General features: G+C 43.6%; 1 protein-coding gene and 2 long non-coding RNA genes across 5 annotated transcripts; all 3 read left to right on the forward strand.

Annotated features, from left to right (window-relative positions):
• The first annotated feature begins 477 nt into the window (after positions 1 to 477).
• LOC126990045 (uncharacterized) lies at positions 478 to 8077 on the forward strand. Its single transcript, XM_050848610.1, has 3 exons — positions 478 to 772; positions 2292 to 2403; positions 7790 to 8077. The coding sequence occupies exons 2-3, from the start codon at positions 2293 to 2295 to the stop codon at positions 8075 to 8077; spliced, it is 399 nt and encodes a 132-aa protein (XP_050704567.1). The 5' UTR covers positions 478 to 772; position 2292.
• A 242-nt stretch (positions 8078 to 8319) lies between these two features.
• LOC126990048 (uncharacterized) lies at positions 8320 to 9594 on the forward strand. Its single transcript, XR_007743971.1, has 3 exons — positions 8320 to 8421; positions 8842 to 9099; positions 9510 to 9594. It is a non-coding gene; the product is annotated as an uncharacterized LOC126990048 (long non-coding RNA).
• A 10654-nt stretch (positions 9595 to 20248) lies between these two features.
• Positions 20249 to 21471, forward strand: LOC126990042 (uncharacterized). 3 transcript variants are annotated; one of them, XR_007743968.1, is made up of 4 exons: positions 20249 to 20330; positions 20376 to 20510; positions 20821 to 20910; positions 21043 to 21471. It is a non-coding gene; the product is annotated as an uncharacterized LOC126990042 (long non-coding RNA). The 3 variants fall into 3 exon arrangements; XR_007743967.1 differs by lacking the exon at positions 20821 to 20910 and having other exon boundaries at positions 20376 to 20555; XR_007743969.1 differs by having other exon boundaries at positions 20266 to 20420; positions 21088 to 21471.
• Positions 21472 to 21685: the final 214 nt, after the last annotated feature.

Genomic DNA, 21685 nt, shown 5'->3' on the forward strand with positions numbered 1-21685 from the left:
CTGAACAGAAAACTGGAAAATGATCACTGAAAGAAGAATGTAATATGCCCCTTGTCGTGTAGTGTTGTAAATCATTTGTCCGTATGTGATCAATTAAAGTTGCTGAAGTGTTGGTTACTCTGGCTGGCTCAGGTATCGCCGGAAGACCGAGCGCGCATAAAGAAGGTTCACAAGATTCTGAACATTGGCTTGCTTGTGGTTCAACAGACTGAGATTAAAATCCCCCGTGATATACAGCACAGCACATTCGCTTCCGAAACTACTTCTAGAATATTCTCAAGTGATAATAATTACTCGCCAGTTCTTCCATTTGGTGGCCTGCATAACATACCAACGCCGGTGTTGGTGATAATCCAGTACCCACAAAAAGTGACGACACAAATCAACAACAAATAAATAATAGGAGCAAAACAGTTTCATCTTCACACTACTCAGAAACGAGGAAAAGGAATATGGGCAGGTGTGGCACGATAAGCGTCCCGTTGAAAAAACACAAACATTGGCAGCAGCGACTCTGCAGGAACGACGGGTGTTGGGGACCGTCGCGCGAGTACCCGGGGAACACTACTGTCCACTGTGTGCCGCGTGTGTCCTGGCGGGGACACACGACAGGCAGTGTGTGTGTGTGTGTGTCATCTCCGTGCAAGGACGGGCGGCAGACTCACCACCACACACCCACAGCCTCCTGCCAGACTTCTATAGTATGACAGCCAAGTTCCCTGACCACCATGACAGCCTGAACAAGGCCTAGCGGGGCATGCCTAAGCCTAGGGTAAGCTGATCCCACGAGGGGAAGGTAATGATGGAGTGTGTGACCGGCATGGCCAAGACGCCCCCGGCCCATGGTGTTCCTCCAGTATCACACCCGCCGCCCCGCGGGGCTGCTGGGCACCTTACTGAGGTGCCTTGTACTGCTGCTCAGCTTTTTACATAACCATTCCCTGCAGAAACAGTTAAATGGGTGCCTGCTGTTCCTGTTGAGTGGGTGGAGCATGACACACGCCAGGGGTCAAGGGGGAACAAAGGTAATGACCCCCTAAGGAGGTGCTGTGTCAGATTTGGATATTTTAAACCAAGGAAGGGTTGACGGGGACAAAGTCCCACCCAGCAGGTGATGTTAAATTTGAATAGATCTGTTAAGTTTAGTGGTGGGGTGCGGTGCAATGACTTGCACAGTGTTGTTCTTCAGTAAATATCAGCAGTGCAGTGCTCAGTCTTGTGTAATATTGCACTCATGCCGGTGCACAAGTGCAAAATTAGTAGTTACACCTGCACAGCAAAATTACCTTGATCTTGATCTTGATTTATAATGTGCAGGGCACCCATTCAGGTGCATAACATGCATATTTGTGTTGGCTGTTGGGGGACGGGGGAGCTGGGTGTGTGGGGGAGGGAAGTGAATCAAGTGTAATTGTTAGTGTTGGTGTGTTGTGGTGACAAGTGAGTGTGTATTTGTTTTCTGAATGAGTCTATTGTACCGCAGTCTAAAATCTGTTGAGGGAGGCTGTTCCAGTCACACATGGTGCGTGGAAAGTATGAGTGCTTGTATGCGTCAGTGTTAGTGTGATATGTTTGGTATTTATGGGTGTGTATGTTACGAGTACGTTGACTGTTTGCGTTGTGTATGTATGTGGATCAATGTCAATGTGAGTGTTTGTGATCTTGTATATCAGTGTAAGTCTGTGTGCTTGTCTGCGTATGTGAAGAGGTTCCATGTTTATTTGTTGTTTGATCTGTGTTGTGATGCCAGGCGTTCAAGTGTAATTGTTTGTAATGAACCTAGCCGCCTTGGTGTTGATTTGTTCTAGCCTATCAATGTTTCTGTGTGTAAGGATCCCACACCGTGGAGCAGTATTCAAGTGTTGGTCTCACAAGTGTGTCATAAGCTACCTAGTGCTTGTGCAAGGTCCTTTCTTGGTTGCAATGCCTACCACTGATTATTGTATATTATTTTTGATAAATTTTTGATATGCTTTACAAGGGTATAGATATTGGTTATCATGTCAGGCTTTGATGGGTTTGTATTCACCCTAGAAAACATGGAGTGGCAGCACACGGGGTAGTTTTTGATAAATCCCTGTGATCCACTTTGCAATGGTTATAGATATTGGTTATTACCTAACTGTTAGGCATTTATCCCCACAATAATGTGTCCTCAAGGCTCTGTTTTGACACAGTTGAATTTCTACATTTAAAATGATTGAAAATGACCCCATATCAAAAACCTTGGGGAAATATTGCCTCTGAAATAAATCTTAACCAGTTGATGAAGGTGAACCTTTGTGTTGCAGGATGACGGAAGACACGCCCCAGAGGAAGACGTCAGCCAGGAATCCCCGCGCGGTCAGCCTCTTGCTGGGGGTGCGGCAGCGGCAGCAACCGATGGCAAGTCTGGAGAAGCAGGTGAGGCAGAGGTTGAGGCTGGGCAGCTCTGGTCTTTGTTAGTAGGTCAGGAAAAGGCAGAGGCCAAGGGAGTGAGAAGCTCTTTTTCTTTTTTTCCTTTGTCCAGTAAATGAAGCAGCTCAAGGGGAAAAAAGCCCACTATGCATTGGTCCTGTAAAAGTAGATAGAAGTGAGTGGTCTGGAGAGAGTCAGTTACAGGTGGAGAGGTGTCTTGATATTCCCCTCATGAAAGAGTTCAAGTCATGGGCAGGAGGAAGCACAGACAAAGGAAGCTTGTTTGTTCCAGAGTGTACCAGCAAAAGGGATAAAGGAATGCAGACGGTGGTTTACTCCTGCATAAGGGATTTGTATAGCATAGGAATGAGACAGAGTAAAAGTTGTGTGCAGCTTAGTGTGAATTTTTTCCCCTTCATTACTAGGCGGCGTTAGATGTCCAGGCTTGAGGGACAGGAAAAGCAAGATCCCTACAATGCAGTACAGTTTATGTGGCATACCATATTGAAATTGCTACATTTGACACATTTTGTCAGTAAGATACAATCTGATTGACCGATTAGGACCCCAACACACACACACACACACACACACACACACACAGACAGACACACACACAGAAAGAAAGAGTCAAGGCCTTAAAGAAAAATGAAGAATTAATGTGAGAAGTAAGACAAAAAACAAGTGTTATTTTTTTGGGGATGAAATAAAACAATTTAACATTTTTTTTTTTTTACATTGCAGCTATTGCGCCGGTAGGCTGTGGATCCTGATGGTCGGTCCAAGGCTTCTCGGTAGGTCCTGATGGCCCGTTCTGGCGCAGGCGAATGTTTATAGTGGCGCCATCTTGCATTGGCTCATGCTGCCCTCCCAGAGCTCATCTTTGATCCTTGAATCTAGAGTCCGGGTTGATAGGTGGTCTTCTGGACAGCATGTGGGTAGTTTAAAGCCACTCCCAAAAGGGATAAAGAGGAACTGAAATCGGTCAAAGACCTGCTCAAGAACCTAAATGATGCAGAAAGGCAGAGTATCGAGGAGGAAGTAGACGAAATTTATAGAATGGGTCCATTTATTGAAGGAAAACTAGACCAGTTAAGTTAAAGCTAAAGTCACAATGGCAGCCGAAGACATACTATATAGAACAACTAAACTAAAAGAAACGGAAGGATGTAAGGATATATATATTAAGAAAAATAGAAATGAAGAAGAAAGGATGAAATGGAATGAATTACTGGCAGAGACAAAAGCAAAAAATAATGCAAGATCTGAGGAAGAAAAAGAAGCATTTTTTTGGAGAATTTCGGGGGATTGAATCAAGAAATGGTTCATAAGGGAGAAGAGAAAGGGGAGCGAAAACTAGATAAGAAAGATACAGAGAGGGGAATAAGAATAATGTACACAAATGTAGATGGGTTGATCTCTAGTAAAATAGAGCTGCAAGATTACCTAAAAGAGAGGGATCCCATGATAGTTTGCCTAACTGAATCTAAACTAAAGGAAAACATCCAAATTGAGTTAGATGGAAGATACAATGTGTGGAGGAAGGATAGAATGGGCAAAGGCGGAGGAGGAGTGGTGATAATGATAAAGAAAGAGTTATTAGTAAAAACAATAGAATATGGAGTGGGAAAAGCAGAGATAATGAGTGTAAGCTTGGAAATCAGGAATAGAGAATGGGTGATGATTGCAGTAACATATGTACCACCAACAACTACATCATGGAGTAAAGAAGATTATGAAAACATGATTGATGACACCATACAGAGTTTGAGGAGATTGCTTAAGGGAAACAAAGGAGTAATACTTGTTGGAGATTTCAATTGCAAAGAGGTTGACTGGGAGAGGTTCGAGAGCAATGGTAGTGATGTGGCATTGGGGAATAGATTCTTGAATTTAATGATGGAAAATTTGATGATACAAAGGGTGAAGGAAAGCACTAGATATAGAAGAGACGATGAACCGGCAAGACTGGATTTGGTGTTGACAAGAGAAATTCATGTGAAGGATGAATTGAGGTATGATTGCCCCCTGGGAAAAAGTGATCACGTGCTCATAGAGATGGAAATGGAGGAGGAAGGAAGGGAACGAGACGAGACTTATAGAAGCAATAGATTAAACTAGGAAAGCAGGGGTGGAAAACCTCAAGAAGTTTTTTGGTGAAATGGATTGGAAAGAGTTAATGAGTACAAGCGAAGTTCAAGGATAATATGATATTTTCTTGAGGGCGTACAACACAGGTGTCATGAAGTTCGTACCAAAATACAGACCGAGGGAGAGGGCTAAAAAGGACTGGTTTAATGCAAGATGTGCAAAGGCAAAAGAAAAGAGAGACAAAGCGTGGTCAAGATTAAAAAGAAACAGAAATCAAAGAAACAAAGAAGACTTTAAGGCAACGAGAAATGAATACGTGAAAGTGAGAAAGGAAGAAGAGAAACGATACGAAAAGGATATTGTGGAAAAGTGTAAAGAACAACCTAAACTATTTTATAGATTTATAAATGGAAAAATTAAATCAAGAGAAACAATTGAAAGACTGACTGAAGAGAATGTAGAGATTGAGGATCCCAAAGGCATGGCGGAATTATTTAACAAAAAATTCCAGCAAGTGTTTACCAAAGAATCATTATTTAATGAACCACAAGAAAACAACTTAGATGTATATATGGAAGAGGTCAAAATAGATAAGGAGGAGATAAAAACTATTAGGGGAATTGGAAGAAGGGAAGGCCGTGGGACCGGATGGAGTTTCAGGTTTTATACTTAAAGAATGCAGAAATGAGCTAGTTGGCCCGATATATGACATCATTAGGTGCTCAATTAAAACGGGCACAGTGCCTAGGGAGTGGAAGAGGGCAGAAGTGGTACCTATATACAAAAGTGGAAAAAAGGAAGAACCCCTAAATTACAGACTGGTGTCTCTGACCAGTGTAGTATGCAAAATATGTGAGAAATGAATAAAAGTACAATGGATGAGATTTCTAGAAGAACATAATCTAATCACAAACAATCAATATGGGTTTGGGAAAGGCCGCTCATGTGCGACAAACTTGCTGAGCTTTTACTCAAGAGTGACGGACAAATTACAGGAAAGGGACGGATGGGTGGATTGCATTTACCTACACTTAATGAAGGCATTTGACAAAGTTCCACATTCAAGACTGCTGTGGAAACTAGAAAATAAAGGAGGTGAGAGGAAAATGAAGTGCTGGATGGAAAGCTACCTAAGAGGAAGAGAGATGAGAACCGTGGTTAAGGACACTAGATCGGAATGGAGAGCGGTGGAAAGTGGAGTGCCCCAGGGGTTGGTTTTAGCACCAGTACTCTTCCTAGTCTATATTAATGATATGCCAGAGGGAATAAACAGCTACATGAGCCTGTTCGCGGATGATGCTAAACTGCAAAGTCAGATAAGAAACAGTGAAGACTGCAAGGAGCTGCAAGAGGACCTAGACAAGATTTGGAAATGGAGTCAGAAATGGGAGATGAAATTCAACGTGAGGAAATGTCATGTTATGGAAATGGGAAAAAGTGTAGAAAGACCAAAATGGACATATAAAATGGGAGATGGTGAAATATTAAAGAAAGTAAATGAAGAGAGAGACCTGGGAGTAATAATGCAAGATTATATGCAACCAGGAAGTCATATAAATCGGATCTTTGGTGATACATATAACATGGTGAGAAATATAGGCATAGCATTCCACTACATGGACAAAGAAATGATGAAAAAATTAATAACTACTATGATCCGACCTAAACTAGAATACGCGGAAACAGTGTGGTCTCCACATATGAAAAAACACATAGTAAAACTAGAAAGAATACAGAGGATGGCAACAAAAATGGTTCCAGAACTGGAGGGACTGACATATGAAGAGAGACTAAAGGAAATGGACTTGCCAACACTAGAACAAAGAAGAGAAAGAGGAGACCTAATACAAATATATAGGCTATTGAGTAAAATGGAAGAAGTGGATAACGAGAAATTGCTACTAAGAGAGGAACCTTCCAGCAGGAACACTAGAGGACATAGTAAAAAGTTGAGGAAGGGAAGATGCTCAAGAGACATAAAGAAATATAGCTTCCCACAAAGAAATATAGAGGTTTGGAATAGATTAAGTGAAGAAATAGTATCGGCGAAGAGTGTGCAAAGTTTCAAGGAAAAGTTGGATAATTATAGATATGGAGACGGGACCACACGAGCGTAAGCCCAGGCCCTGTAAAACTACAACTAGGTAAATACAACTTTGTAAATACACACACACACACCTATGCACAAACCTCAGCATATGATCGGAGGAGGCTAGACTGAACCTGGTGTGCCGTTTGAACCCTAAGCACGACTATTTTCTCTTCTAGTTTGGTCCTGAGTTAGTTATAGTGTTGTGTCTGCTGGTTATGACTCGGCAGTGGGGGATGAAAAGGCAAGTCCTGCTCTCTCAGTCTCTCTCTCTTGGCCTAAAGCCTTACTAAAGTCTGTTCACTTAAGTCAGACCCAAGCTGACAACATAAACCTAAGTGTGTTTGCAAGCTGAGTGCTGACTGGCTGCTGCTGTGGCTTCCAAGTTTTCTTTAACCTGTTTGTGTTTATCTCACGCAGCACTTTCTGCTAATCTGCACTGTGCTTATGACCACGCTTAGGTTTATGTTGTCAGCTTGGGTCAGAATTAAGTGAACAGACTATAGTTGTGATATATAGGAATTGAGCTACACTTGTGGGCTCTTGTGTATGTCCGTTAGGGTGGAGGTTGTATGTGTGTGTGTGTGTGTATTTACCTAGTGATATACAGGATGCTTTACACTGGTATGGTCCTGTCTCCAAATTTCAGTTTATCAAGTTTAGCTTTAATTCATGAATATTTTTCGCTTGAGCTCAATTTTCTCTATTTTCAAGGTCATTCTAAGTCACAATGTGTGTGTGTGTGTGTGTGTGTGTGTGTGTGTGTGTCTGCCTCTGCTTGCTTGTCTGTTTTTTTGTATGCATTTACTTAGTCATAGTATAGAGGATTTTAACTAAGCTTGTGTTGACCTGCCTCCATATCTGCTTTCAAACAACTGTACTTACTTTTATAAATTCATGGATGTTCTCAGCTCTGTCTCCTCATCCAGACACTTGCCAGTGTGAATCACTCCAGCAGGGAAGTCAAACCTCATAATAATGATGATAATAATAATAATAATAGTAATAATAATAATAATAATAAAAGATGGTATATATATTTTATTTTACTCAACTATATCACAAACTTCCTATTATGAACCACTCTTAACAGGGAAGCCAAACACAATAGTAATAATAATAATAATAATAATAATAATAATAATAATAATAATAATAATAATAATAATACAGTATATATATTATACTTTATTTCACTGGCTGGTGTTTCAGGGTGAGATGAAGGTGTGGCCAGGCCTGTACACACACCTCACCTCCCAGCTGATGGCCCTGGCACGGGGCAAGGTGGTGCTGGTGCTGGAGGTGTGGCCAGGCCTGTACACACACCTCACCTCCCAGCTGATGGCCCTGGCACGGGGCAAGGTGGTGCTGGTGCTGGAGGTGTGGCCAGGCCTGTACACACACCTCACCTCCCAGCTGATGGCCCTGGTGTGGGGCAAGGTGGTGCTGGTGCTGGAGGTGACCAGTCTGACCTCACCCAAACATTGTGGCAGGGACTGAGCACCACACATCCACACACTGGTATGCATTCTACCTCCCTATAGAATTCAATTGGGAAAAAAAAATGACATCACTGAAAACTTGAAAAAAGAATATTGCACAGAAATCTAAAAAATAGCTTAGACAATTATTATTACATAGCAGGATGATAGTAATATTGATAATAATAATAGTAGTAGTAACAATAATAATAATAATAATAATAATAGTAATGGTAATAAGCAATCCCTGTTGTGTGTGCAGGGTGGTGCCTGCCGTGCAGGCCAAGAGTGCCGCCCACACCCTCAGTGCCTTGCTGGGCCACCACTGCCCCCCTGCTGGACCCCCCTGCAGCCATCACCAAGGTGCCTGATAGCTGTCTGTCTGTCTATATCTTTCTGTATCAATCTGTCCATCTCTATGCCTGTCTATCTATCTCTGCTTATATCTGTCTTTATCTATCTATCTATCTCAGTCTGTCTATATCCATTTATCTATCTCTCTGTCTGCCTTATCTCTGATGCAGGATTTATTGAACTGTTTTGTTTTAATATTGTTTTTGTCCCTCTTTTTTATTATTATTATTCTCCTTACTTTACTGTTGCTGTCTATTTTATTTTCCCTATCCATGTCTGCTCATTAAGAGGAAGCTGTTTGGGCCTGTAGCATTGTCTTATTTTTCCTTGATGGCCTTTCTTGGATCTCAGAAACAATGTCTTTTTCCTATAGTTAACCTGCTCTTTTTCTCAACATTGACCTTCCTCTCCCTTCCCTGTCCTCCCCAGCCTTCAGGAGACACTGCTGAGCCTGGTGTATGTCCAGCGGGCACACTGGCGCTGCTTCCAGTACCAGGGGTCCTTATGCCAGCAGGAGGTGCGGGGCGAGGCTGACCCCAGCACCTTCACCCCGAGCCTCTCCTTCCAAGGCCTGGTGGGTGTCCGTCCCTTATGCCTACAGACCAGACACCATGCAGCTCCTGACACCATAGACACAGCAGCTCAGGGAGAGGATTGATGAGAAACTGCTGCAGCTGAGGAGGGAAGGTATGTAGGGAGGAAGGGGAGGGGGGAGGGGGAGAAAGAGGGAGAGGAAGAGGGAAGGAAGAGGAGAAAGGAAAAAATGGAAGAGAGGGAGGGAAGGAAAGGAAAGGGAAGGCAAAGAGGAAGAGGGAGAGAGAGAGGGGTGTTGAGAGGGAAAGAAAAGGAAGCAGGGAGGAAGGGAGAGGGAGGCAAAGAAAGGGAAAGGAAGGAGGGGAAGGGAGAGTTAAGGGAAGGGAGGGAGTGAAGGAGATGTGAGAGGTTGGGAACATTAGGAAATGCCTTTGTACTGCAGTGGACCAATAATAATGGCTGAGGAGGAGGAGGAGAAGGAAGAGGGAGGGGTGTACACCTTTCATAGGAAGCTCAGTCACAGCAAACAGGAGTCACTGAGGAGCTCTGTGCCTTGTCTTCAGAGGCCGTGGTGCTGAGTGAGTCTCCGAGGCTGTGTCTGGTGTGTGACGAGCAGGTGGAGCAACACGCAGCCTTACAGAAGGGTAAGTGCACTACACACTAAGGTGTTTTTTCATTCACAGACAAAACATAATGAAGATAGTCTAAGTACACTGATGTACCCGAGGCAGCTCTTGGTACCTGCCAGAGTTTTTACCTCAAGAAGACCAAGTTTCCCTCACACCGAATTTCTTGTCCACACCAAACCCACTGAGGCAGCACATGGCATCTTTTTACCAGAGCTTTTACCTCAAAAAGACTCAGAGTTTCCCTCACATTTACCATTTATAGAGGACTTCGTGGTGCAGTGGTTAGCACACTCGGCTCACAACCGAGAGAGCCTGGGTTCGATTCCTGGGTGGAGTGGAAAAATTTGGGCGGCTTTTCCGATACCCCACGCCCCTGTCAAGCCAGCAGTGAATGGGTACCAGGTATTAATCGGGGGTTGTGTCCTGTCTCCTGGGATCTGTTCCCTTCTATAATTCCTTCCCTTCTGTCTCTCTCCGGCATATGACCACAGATGTTGCGCCGACTAAACCAAACTTTCCAACTTTCTGCATACCATTTATTTATTTTCACCCAATTCCTTGTTACATATGTCACCCATTCAGGCAGCTTTAATACTCTTTACCAGAGCTAGAAGACAAAGCTTTCCTCACTTATCTAACCAACACTTAACCACCATAACTTTGACCACACATAACCCCTTGAGGCAGCTTTCTACCCTCGTACTAGAGCAACCTTTTTAACCAGACAAGTTTCCCTCACACCACAACACACAGAGGTACACACTAACTCACCCTCTCCCCCCTACACACAGGGAACATCCAGAGCGGCCAGAGTGCATCCAGCGGGTGTGGGAGATGCTGGGGCGAAGCCAGCGGCTGCAGGTGGGTGGTGGAGGCACTGTCTGTATGATGTGTGTGTTCATGTTTATGTCACTGTTCCGTCGTTCACTGTTCAGTTGTTTACTTCTCCTTGTTCGCCTTGCTTAGTATGAGTCTCCCTTCACACCTGCACTGGCTAACACCTGTATAGCCACCCATAGTAATGCATAGAGGGTATGCAGCTCTCTCTATTCCTTGGACCTGCTTTATAAACATGATGCAGTGTCAGACGTAGGATCAGTTGGGTTGAGTTGAGGCAAAGAAGTTGTTCTCATTGTTGGAATTAGAATTGAGGAAGGGGAGAGAGAGAGAGAGAGAGAGAGAGAGAGAGAGAGAGAGACCCCCTTGATTCAGCTATTCCACCACCCCGTGTCTTTCCTCCCAGCTACAAATCAGAAAATTAACCCTCGAGTGCTAAGTCCTCTGAGTATTTTTCTCCCCACACTGGTGCTCAAGTATTGCATTTTCATTCAGTCACAATTACCTGACACTTTTTTCTTTTCCTGTTATGGTTCCCACTGATCAATGTCTAGATCCACACAGCCCTGTCCAGCACATGAAGGTTCACCCTGCTATCCAAGCTCCCAATGCAAGAACCAGTTATGGTCCTCAGCTCTAGTATTTCATCGTCCAGTGTCCTTCCTCCCAGCCACAGTTCAGGAGGAAGAAGTCGTGTTTACTAAAGCCACAGTGTTTTTCTTGTGTTGTTTCAGAGTGGCATGGGTGACGCAGAGGCTCTCACTCAGGTGGTGCTGCCCGTGGCCTACCAGTTCAACCCACAGCTGGTCCTGGTCACTGCCAGCCTTGATGTTGGTGCGGGGACCCACTTGGAGGTTGGTGGATGGTGTCACTATCTGTATGACTACCTGCTGCTGCCTCTTTCTCTTTTTCTGTCACTATCTGTTCAGTTCAGTTCAGTTCTCTCTCCATAATTATATTTTCAGTTCATGGTCGGGAGTTTTGGCTTCATAACAGCACTCCCTGGTGCACTCCTTCACTGTTTGGGTTTCTTGTTTTCCTCTCTTTATTCCTTTAGTGTTCTGTTCTTATCCAAAATTTCTGTACTGTTCTTTTTGCTTTTTTTATTTATTTATTTATTTATTTTTATCTGCCTTAATAACTCATCTTCAGGGGCTGCCATGTGTATGCAATGAAGCATTTTGTAGTCTCCTTATATTGTATCCTGGTGTATTGTCATCTCAGACCATTGCATTCCATAGTGAAGAACTCCCTTCCTCTTCCTCACCCCCATTCCTCCCTTCATGCATCTCATACCTAAAGTAACACAGCCTAACCATTGCATTCCATAGTGAAGAACTCCCTTCCTCTTCCTCACCCCCATTCCTCCCTTCATGCATCTCATACCTAAAGTAACACAGCCTAACCATTGCATTCCATAGTGAAGAACTCCCTTCCTCTTCCTCACCCCCATTCCTCCCTTCATGCATCTCATACCTAAAGTAACACAGCCTAACCATTGCATTCCATATTACAGGACTCCCTTCCTCTTCCTCCTCCCTTATTGCTCCCTTCATGCATCTCATACCTAAAGTAACAGCCTCACACACACTCCCAGGTTGCCGTGTGAGTCCCGATTGCTTTGAACATATGATGGCCCTTCTGTCTGGCCTGGTCAAGGGCCGCATGGTTCTGGCACTGGAGGGCGGCTTCAGCCTCAACACCATCAGCTACTGCATGACGCTGTGTGCCAAGGCCTTGCTGGGGGATCCGCTGCCCCCCCTTGAGCCCCAGCTGGTGCCCAACAAGAGTGCCGTGCAGACCATCAGTGACGTCATTCGTACCCACAGCCGCTACTGGCCGGTGCTCTGCTTCAAGGTTAGTGTGGGGGTCTTTAATCCGACCACTGCAATTGGCACGGATTTGGCCTTCACTGGTAGCCTGGTAACATACAGTCCTAGGTCTTTCTCTGCCTCTGTGGTGATAGTGGAGTGTTTCCCATGTGGTATTGGTGTGCTGGATATCCCCTCCCAAGGTGCAGGACTTTACATTTTTCTTCAGTGAATTGTAGCAGACACTTTTTGTTCCATTGCTGTAGCTTGGTGAGGTCTTCTTGTAGGAAATCCACAGTCAAGGGGTTAAGGGGCAGGACTGGTGAAAGTTATCCCTCATGTCCTGCTGGTGTGTTCTGTGTAGGTAGTGTTGTCAGCACATAATATAGAAAGCTGCCTCATTTCCAGAACTATATATTGGACATGTATTAGTTAGATCTCTCAAAACATTTCTTCAGTTCTCAGTGGCTATAGATATTGTTGTTATCAGACAGTAAGAAGCAAAACACATTATCCTCTCTATGTTTTGCAGTCTTTTCTTGTGGTTTGAGTCCTTGTGGTGCCTGACCCTGGGCAAGGTTACTTTCTTTACTGCCCTCACACTGCTCCTTGCCTCCCCCCATTCAGGGAGAGGTTGTCTACATCTACCATCAGTATAATAGCCTTGGTGATTAGTAGAAGGAGATAAGAGAAGGAATAGAAGGTTTATTTTGATTTATATTAGTTTTTTTTCATATCTCTTCTTCATTCTCCTCCTCCTCTCTCCCTCTCTCTTCCTTTCTTCCTCCCTCTCTCTTCCTTTCTTCCTCCCTTTCCCTCTCCTCTCTCTCTTCCTTCATTACATTCTTCACCCATTCCTCCTCCTCCTCTCCTCTCCCCTCCAGGATTTATACCTCCTCCTCCAAATCTCTCCTTATGTTAGAATCGCTTCTCTTTCCTTCCCTCCCTCCTCTCCTCCTTCTCCCTCTCCCTCCCACTCTCTCTTCCATTCCCTTCTTTATCCACCTTTTCCCTTCTCTTTCCTTCCCTCCCTCCTCTCCTCCTTCTCCCTCTCCCTCCCACTCTCTCTTCCATTCCCTTCTTTATCCACCTTTTCCCTTCTCTTTCCTTCCCTCCCTCCTCTCTCTTCCATTCTCTTCTTTATCCACCTTTTCCATCTTTCCTTCCCTCCCTCCTCCTTCTCCCTCTCCCTCCCACTCTCTCTTCCATTCCATTCTTTATCCACCTTTTCCCTTCTCTTTCTCTCCACCACTCTTTACTTCTCTCTCCTCCCTCACTCTGTCTCCCTTGGTCCACTCTGTTCTCTCTCTCTCCTTCCCTCCATGCCTCCCTCTCCTTCCTCCTCCTCTTCTAGATTTGGATAGTAATATGTTTTAATGTATTGCAGAAAGAAGAAGCAGAAGAAGAAGAAAAGGAAGAGGAGAGGGTATATGTGTGTGTGTTATATGGACAGAATTTAAACTGATTTCTTTCAACATATATTTTATTATTATTATTGAAAGACAAACTTTTCTTCTTCACTTCCTCCTTCTTCTTCTTCTCTTTCATCTTCTTCTTCTTCTCTTTCATCTTCTTCTTCTTCTCTTTCATCTTCTTCTTCTCTTTCATCTTCTTCTTCTTCATCTTTTGTCGGGGTTCTGATAAGAAGAGAAATAATAAAAATAATGAGAAAGAATTAGCTCTATAGAGAGAGAAAGAGGGGGACCCATATATGTGTCTGTGGGGTTGTGAACATACTGTGGGGTCATCCTGTGGATCCTGAGAGAGAGAGAGAGAGAGAGAGAGAGAGAGAGAGAGAGAGAGAGAGAGAGAGAGAGAGAGAGAGAGAGAGAGAGAGAGAGAGAGAGAGAGAGATATATAGATTTACATAGAAAATCAGACCACAGACCCCATGGTCCAGACTTGGTGGTCTGTCTTAAACCTAAGTGATTTTACATTAATCAGAAGACTCCAAAATGTTGCATTTCTACTCTAGTTGATATTAAGTTGAAGGAAGTGACGGTCGAGCTTATTTTTGAAGGAGTCAATCGTGTTACACTGGACCACTGATGGTGGAAGCTTATTCCATTCTCGTACTACAACGTTGGTGAAGAAAAATTTGGTGCAGTCTGAATTTACTTGTCTACATCTGAGTTTTACGCCATTGTTCCTCGTGCGCAAAGTGTCATCGATCATAAACAATGTTGATCTGTCTACATTCGTGAAACCATTAAGTATTTTAAAACATTCGATCAGTTTTCCTCGGAGGCGACGTTTCTCAAGAGAGAACAAGTTAAGGGTAGAAAGCCTTTCTTCGTAGGATTTGTTGCGCAAGGAAGGGATCATTTTCGTTGCCTGACGCTGAACACCTTGTAATTTAGCAATATCCTTTGCATGGTGGGGAGACCAAAACTGTACCGCATATTCCAAGTGGGGTCTGACTAAACTGTTGTAGAGCGGGAGTATTACATCTTTATTCTTGAATACAAAGTTTCTTTTAATGAAGCCCAACATTCTGTTCGCTTTATTTGCTGCATCGATGCATTGCTGTGAGAATTTGAGGTTTGACGCGATTTTGACCCCCAAGTCTTTGACGCATTGAACGCTTTTGAGTTTAACGCCGCGCATTTCATATTCGAACTTCTTATTCCTCGTTCCAACTTGAAGGACCTGGCACTTGTCTACGTTAAAGGGCATCTCCCATCTATCCGACCAAGCTGAAATTTTGTGCAAATCCTCTTGGAGGCTTTGCCTGTCTTCGTCAGTGAGAACCGAGTTACCAATCTTTGTGTCGTCTGCAAATTTACTAATGCGGTTATTGAGTCCAACATCCACGTCGTTGATGTAAATAATGAAGAGCACTGGGCCAAGGACCAAGCCCTGAGGGACGCCACTAGTGACAGGCGCCCACTCTGAGTTAAATCCGTCAATCACTACTCTTTGTTGTCTGTTGCTCAACCAATTCGCGATCCATTGGTTTACTTGACCGTCAATACCTATTTGCTTTAATTTGTAAAGTAATTTATGATGGGACTTTATCAAACGCTTTCTGGAAATCAAGATAGACTACGTCCAGTGATTTGGTTACGTCATAAACAGTGAAGAGGTCGTTATAAAAGGTTAATAGGTTTGATAGGCAGGATCTTTTGTTTCGGAAGCCATGTTGCGAGTCCCAAATCAATGAGTGTCTTTCAAGGTAAATAACAATGTTGTCTCTAATTAATACCTCAAGTAGCTTACCAACAACCGAATTTAGACTAATGGGCCTGTAATTACCTGGTACTTTTGTCTCCTTTCTAAAATCGGTGTCGTTAGCCTTTTTCCGATCCGAAGGGACGATGCCTTGTCGCAAGGAGAGAGAGAGAGAGAGAGAGAGAGAGAGAGAGAGAGAGAGAGAGAGAGAGAGAGAGAGAGAGAGAGAGAGAGAGAGAGAGAGAGAGAGAGAGAGAGAGAGAGAGAGAGAGCGCAGCGTTCTGTCTCTTCTCTTCTCCTTATTCTTCTCTATTTATACTTCTACTACTACATTTCCTCAGTAGTTAGTCAGTCACTGTGTGTGTTTGTGTGTGTGTGTGTGTGTGTCAATCTCAGAAGTGCCTCCATCTGTCCCTGCTCTGGCACTCTCACTCTTCAATTCCTCTTCTTCTATCTCCTTAAATCTTCACTTATATACCCATGCTGTCTTCTCCTCCTCCTCCTCCTCCTCCTCCTCCTCCTCCTCCTCCTCCTCCTCCTCCTCCTCCTCCTCCTCTTCTCACTTTCCCTGACGGCCCCTCCCTCATACACTCTCTTCACAAACCCATTCTCATCACGTGTCCAAACCATCTGGGCGCAGCACACTCCACTCCTTTTGCTGCCACACCCACACCAAACCGCTCATACACGCTTCATTCTGCCTCGTCCTGACACACCACACACACCTCTTGTATAACACCTTTCCACTGAACGTATTCCCCCTTGCTCTGCTGCGTGTCATGTACAGTACTTGGCTAAAGCTGTTTCTTGATCCCCTCTTGGCCTCCATGCTCACACTTCTTCCCTTCCTAACTCTGCCCTTCGCTGCTCTCTTCCTGACCTCACCTCCCTGTGGATCTAGCCGTCTAAACTCATCTATATTCCTGCACTATTCACTTCTGCTCTCCCTCCCACGTTCCCATTCATTACAGTTTATTTATCTCCTCATTCCCTCTCACTAGCACTCCATTTCTTGTTACAGTTGTCACTTTTCTCCCCTATTTATCTCCCATTTATCCTGGTGTGTGTGTGTGTGTGTGTGTGTGTGTGCGTGTGTGTGTGTGTGTGTGTGTGTGTGTTCCTCCTGTAATAATAAAATAATGTAGGAATGCTCAATAAAAATAAATTACAAATATATATTACTATTATTATTACCATTGTTATTATCATTAGACCCAAGAAGGAGGAAGAGGGATAGAGAGAAGGGAAAGGAAGGAAGAGGAGGAGGGAGGGGGAGAAGAGAAGAGAAGAAGGGAAGGAAGGTGAGGAAGGAAGAGAAGAAGAATGAAGGAAGAGAAGAAGAATGAAGGAAGGGAAGAAGATATGAGAAAGGAGGAGAGATGGAGGAGGAGGAGGAGGAGGTCATAATCTATCTTCCTCTGCACCGTGAACCTAAAAGAACACTTCTTATGACCCTCCCTGCCCTCCTTTTTGGCCTTTGGGAACAGCTGATGTGCGGGGCAAATGCTTCCGACCTTAGGAGGGAGGTGAAAGGGAGGAGAAGAACTGGAGAGGAGGCGATAAAATGGAGAAGTGGAGGAGAAAGGGGAAGACCAGCGGCAAGAAGACACAAAATAATGATAAGAAATATTAAGGAAAGAGAAAAACAAAAGTAAAGAGGAAAATAACAGGTTAGGGAAAGAAAACAAGGAAAGTAACAAATAAAAAAGTTAAGAAAAACAGGAATAAAACAAGAATATTAAGAAAAGGAAATAAAGAAAAGAACACTGGCCAAATCACTTCCCCAGCCGCCCCTGAGGCCTTAACATACACACACACACACACACACATAATTCCCTAAACAGACCCCACATTTACAGGGCCAATGTGACATGTTTTCAGCCCCAAAACAGCCCCTTCCAAGCCCTCTAGTGTGCCCAGACCTTCCAGTAGAGGCCAGGGCAGCTCAACAGATTAGCCCCAGCCCAGGGACGGGTTTTAATAACACTAACAGACGTATTTTGACAACAATGACAGTCACCAAGAACCTGTAGAGTGGACAGGAGGAGGAGAGAGGAGGGAAGGAAGGGAGCAGAGGAGGAGGAGCAGAGAAAGAAAAATTGAAAGAGGAGGAGAAGGAAGAAATGATGATGAAAAGATGGAAGAAAAGAAAGAGAATAAGTGGAGAAAAAATGAATAAAAAAGAAATTATGTGCTATTTTTTACCTTTGTTCCTAAGTCTTCTTCCTCTTCTTTTTCTTCTTCTAGTTCATCTCATTCCATGGAAGAAGTTAAGTTGAATTAGTATTCGTATACTAAAAATAAGAAAACTGTGTGTCCCTGCCTCCCTGGTAGGTTCCCTGCCTTCTAGCACTATAGTCCTGCCGCCTCGTCCTGCCTCCCTGTTATATGTTTAAGGCCGAGATTTTTCTCTCTTTTCTACTACACCCGGTCCCACACGTCCTCTGCGTGTATTGAAACACACGAGACATTAATCAAGACAAGGAGAGGGTTTTGTCGGCTGCCCGGGATTGAACCTGTGACCAGCGTGACGGGAGAGCCACTGCCTTACCAGTCGGCCAAAGAGGTACCCCGCTGGCTGAGTGGGTTATGGGAGGCTTGCCCATCAGGCCTAGTCGCTGCACTACATATGCATTAAAACAACTCTGAAAACAATTACAATTACGAAGAAAAGAATGGAATTGACGACATTCCCTCATCACATCTTAATCCTCCCTTTCAATGCCTCCCTCATGTATTCCCTCCCTCTCCACACTGTAACAGGCAAGTGACAAGGGCCAGGAGGAGGAGGAATTAGTGATCAGGGAAGGCATGCCTGACACCACAAAACCTCAAAACTGCCAAATCTCTGAATAAGCTGAAAAAACAAAAATACCGGAGCCTACATTATTCCATCACCTCCTCTCCATCTCCTGGTTCCTTCCGTCCAGGAGAGAGCAGCGGAGTTCCTTGAGCAGGCCCTTCCACTTGTAAGCCTGGGACTTCTTGGACGTGAGGCATCTTGGACAGCTCTGTGGTGAGGTGCTCAGGCTGGGGAGGAGGAGAAATGTGTAGGGAATGTGTTGGGGGAGGGAGGGGAGAGGGGAAGGAGGAGAGAAGAGAAGTTAGCAAGATTTTACTGTATATTAACCAGACATGGAGCAATTACTTATGTTATGTATTCGATTACGATTATGATTACTTCATATTTTCACGATTACGATTACAATTACAATGAAATTAAGTGTAATCAATTACGATTACGATTACATGATGTATTAATCGTGGTTACAATCATGATCACAGGAAGGACTGAAAGGTGAACTTGCAAATTTCCCACATGTACCATGCTGAATATTTAATTGGTTGAATTACTACAGATATTTAGAGCACACACTTGCTGTACGAGAAACTATTAACTAAACTTTGATAATGTAATCGCAAAAGTAATCACGATTACAGTTGTACTTTTATAATGTATTCGATTATGATTATGATTACTCAAAAAAATAAGAGGGTAATCGATTATGATTACTTGAAAAGCTGTAGTCGATTGTAATTGATTACGATTACCCCATGTCTGATATTAACATGATTCATAACACAGCATGACTAAGGTAAAGAAGAAGAGGATATATTAATTAACATGATTCATAACGCAGCATGACTAAGGTAAAGAAGAAGAGGATATATTAATTAACATGATTCATAACACAGCATGACTAAGGTAAAGAAGAGGATATATTAATTAACATGATTCATAACGCAGCATGACTAAGGTAAAGAAGAGGATATATTAATTAACATGATTCATAACGCAGCATGACTAAGGTAAAGAAGAAGAGGATATATTAATTAACATGATTCATAACGCAGCATGACTAAGGTAAAGAAGAAGAGGATATATTAATTAACATGATTCATAATGCAGCATGACTAAGGTAAAGAAGAAGAGGATATATTGATTAACATGATTCATAACGCAGCATGACTAAGGTAAAGAAGAAGAAGATATATTAATTAACATGATTCATAATGCAGCATGACTAAGGTAAAGAAGAAGAGGATATATTAATAACATGATTCATAACGCAGCATGACTAAGGTAAAGAAGAAGAGGATATATTGATTAACATGATTCATAACGCAGCATGACTAAGGTAAAGAAGAAGAAGATATATTAATTAACATGATTCATAACGCAGCATGACTAAGGTAAAGAGGAAGAAGAAGAAGAACAAGAAGAGGAACAAGACCAGGAGCATTATCCAGGGTCTGTGTAAAGCCTTTCTCTAAGCCCGCCCTGCACGCGGAGTTGTTGGTTGTGGCGCCGCACGTCTCAGAGCCGGAGGGCTTCCTGGCCCACCGCTGCCCCTCCATCTCCGGGGCCAGGCTCTGGAGCTGCTTCTCAGCCTACTGGAGGGATCTGAGGGGAGGAAAAAGGAAATCAATCAAAGTTCTTCCTCACTAAAGATGTCACTTAATATGAACTAAATACTGGCAGCCTCTTTGCTATTTTTTGCCTTCATTAAATTCCTGGAGGGTCTGAGAGGAGGAAAAAGGAGTATGAGTAACAGCAAAGGCACAGCTCTGCCTCACCATAAGATGTCATTTACAGCAACTAAAAACACTGCGGCCAGCTTCCTAACTATTTCTGGCCTTTGTTGAATGATTCCTGGAGGGTCTGGGAGGAGGGAGGGGAGAAGAGGGAAAGGAGGAAAGAAGGGAACAGGAGAGAAGGAGGAAAGAAGGGAAGGAGTGGCAAAATCACAGCTTTTCCTCACCAATAGATGTCATTTATACCAACTAAAAAATGCTGGCAGGTTCCTAGCTATTTCTTGCCCCCGACATATTTCTGATGCTGGCAGGTTCCTACTATTTCTTGCCCCCGACATATTTCTGATGCTGGCAGGTTCCTAACTATTTCTTGCCCCTGACATATTTCTGATGCTGGCAGGTTCCTAACTATTTCTTGACCCTGACATATTTCTGATGCTGGCAGGTTCCTAACTATTTCTTGCCCCTGACATATTTCTGATGCTGGCAGGTTCCTAACTATTTCTTGCCCCCGACATATTTCTGATGCTGGCAGGTTCCTAACTATTTCTTGCCCCTGACATATTTCTGATGCTGGCAGGTTCCTAACTATTTCTTGCCCCCGACATATTTCTGATGCTGGCAGGTTCCTACTATTTCTTGACCCTGACATATTTCTGATGCTGGCAGGTTCCTAACTATTTCTTGCCCCCGACATATTTCTGATGCTGGCAGGTTCCTACTATTTCTTGACCCTGACATATTTCTGATGCTGGCAGGTTCCTACTATTTCTTGACCCTGACATATTTCTGATGCTGGCAGGTTCCTACTATTTCTTGACCCTGACATATTTCTGATGCTGGCAGGTTCCTAACTATTTCTTGCCCTGACATATTTCTGATGCTGGCAGGTTCCTAACTATTTCTTGCCCCTGACATATTTCTGATGCTGGCAGGTTCCTAACTATTTCTTGCCCCTGACATATTTCTGATGCTGGCAGGTTCCTACTATTTCTTGCCCCTGACATATTTCTGATGCTGGCAGGTTCCTACTATTTCTTGACCCTGACATATTTCTGATGCTGGCAGGTTCCTACTATTTCTTGCCCCTGACATATTTCTGATGCTGGCAGGTTCCTAACTATTTCTTGCCCCCGACATATTTCTGATGCTGGCAGGTTCCTAACTATTTCTTGACCCTGACATATTTCTGATGCTGGCAGGTTCCTAACTATTTCTTGCCCCTGACATATTTCTGATGCTGGCAGGTTCCTAACTATTTCTTGCCCCTGACATATTTCTGATGCTGGCAGGTTCCTAACTATTTCTTGACCCTGACATATTTCTGATGCTGGCAGGTTCCTAACTATTTCTTGACCCTGACATATTTCTGATGCTGGCAGGTTCCTACTATTTCTTGCCCTGACATATTTCTGATGCTGGCAGGTTCCTAACTATTTCTTGCCCCTGACATATTTCTGATGCTGGCAGGTTCCTAACTATTTCTTGTCCTGACATATTTCTGATGCTGGCAGGTTCCTAACTATTTCTTGCCCCTGACATATTTCTGATGCTGGCAGGTTCCTAACTATTTCTTGCCCCTGACATATTTCTGATGCTGGCAGGTTCCTAACTATTTCTTGTCCTGACATATTTCTGATGCTGGCAGGTTCCTAACTATTTCTTGTCCTGACATATTTCTGATGCTGGCAGGTTCCTAACTATTTCTTGTCCTGACATATTTCTGATGCTGGCAGGTTCCTAACTATTTCTTGC

The sequence above is a fragment of the Eriocheir sinensis genome, unplaced genomic scaffold, assembly GCF_024679095.1.
Source record: "Eriocheir sinensis breed Jianghai 21 unplaced genomic scaffold, ASM2467909v1 Scaffold143, whole genome shotgun sequence".
Lineage (NCBI taxonomy): Eukaryota > Metazoa > Arthropoda > Malacostraca > Decapoda > Varunidae > Eriocheir > Eriocheir sinensis.

Excerpts from the sequence above, each read along its gene's own strand:
- LOC126990045 (XM_050848610.1), top strand. The coding sequence starts at position 2,293 with ATGACGGAAGACACGCCCCAGAGGAAGACGTCAGCCAGGAATCCCCGC. Across the intron at positions 2,404-7,789 it reads TGGCAAGTCTGGAGAAGCAG|GGTGAGATGAAGGTGTGGCC; the intron begins GTGAGGCAGAGG and ends CTGGTGTTTCAG.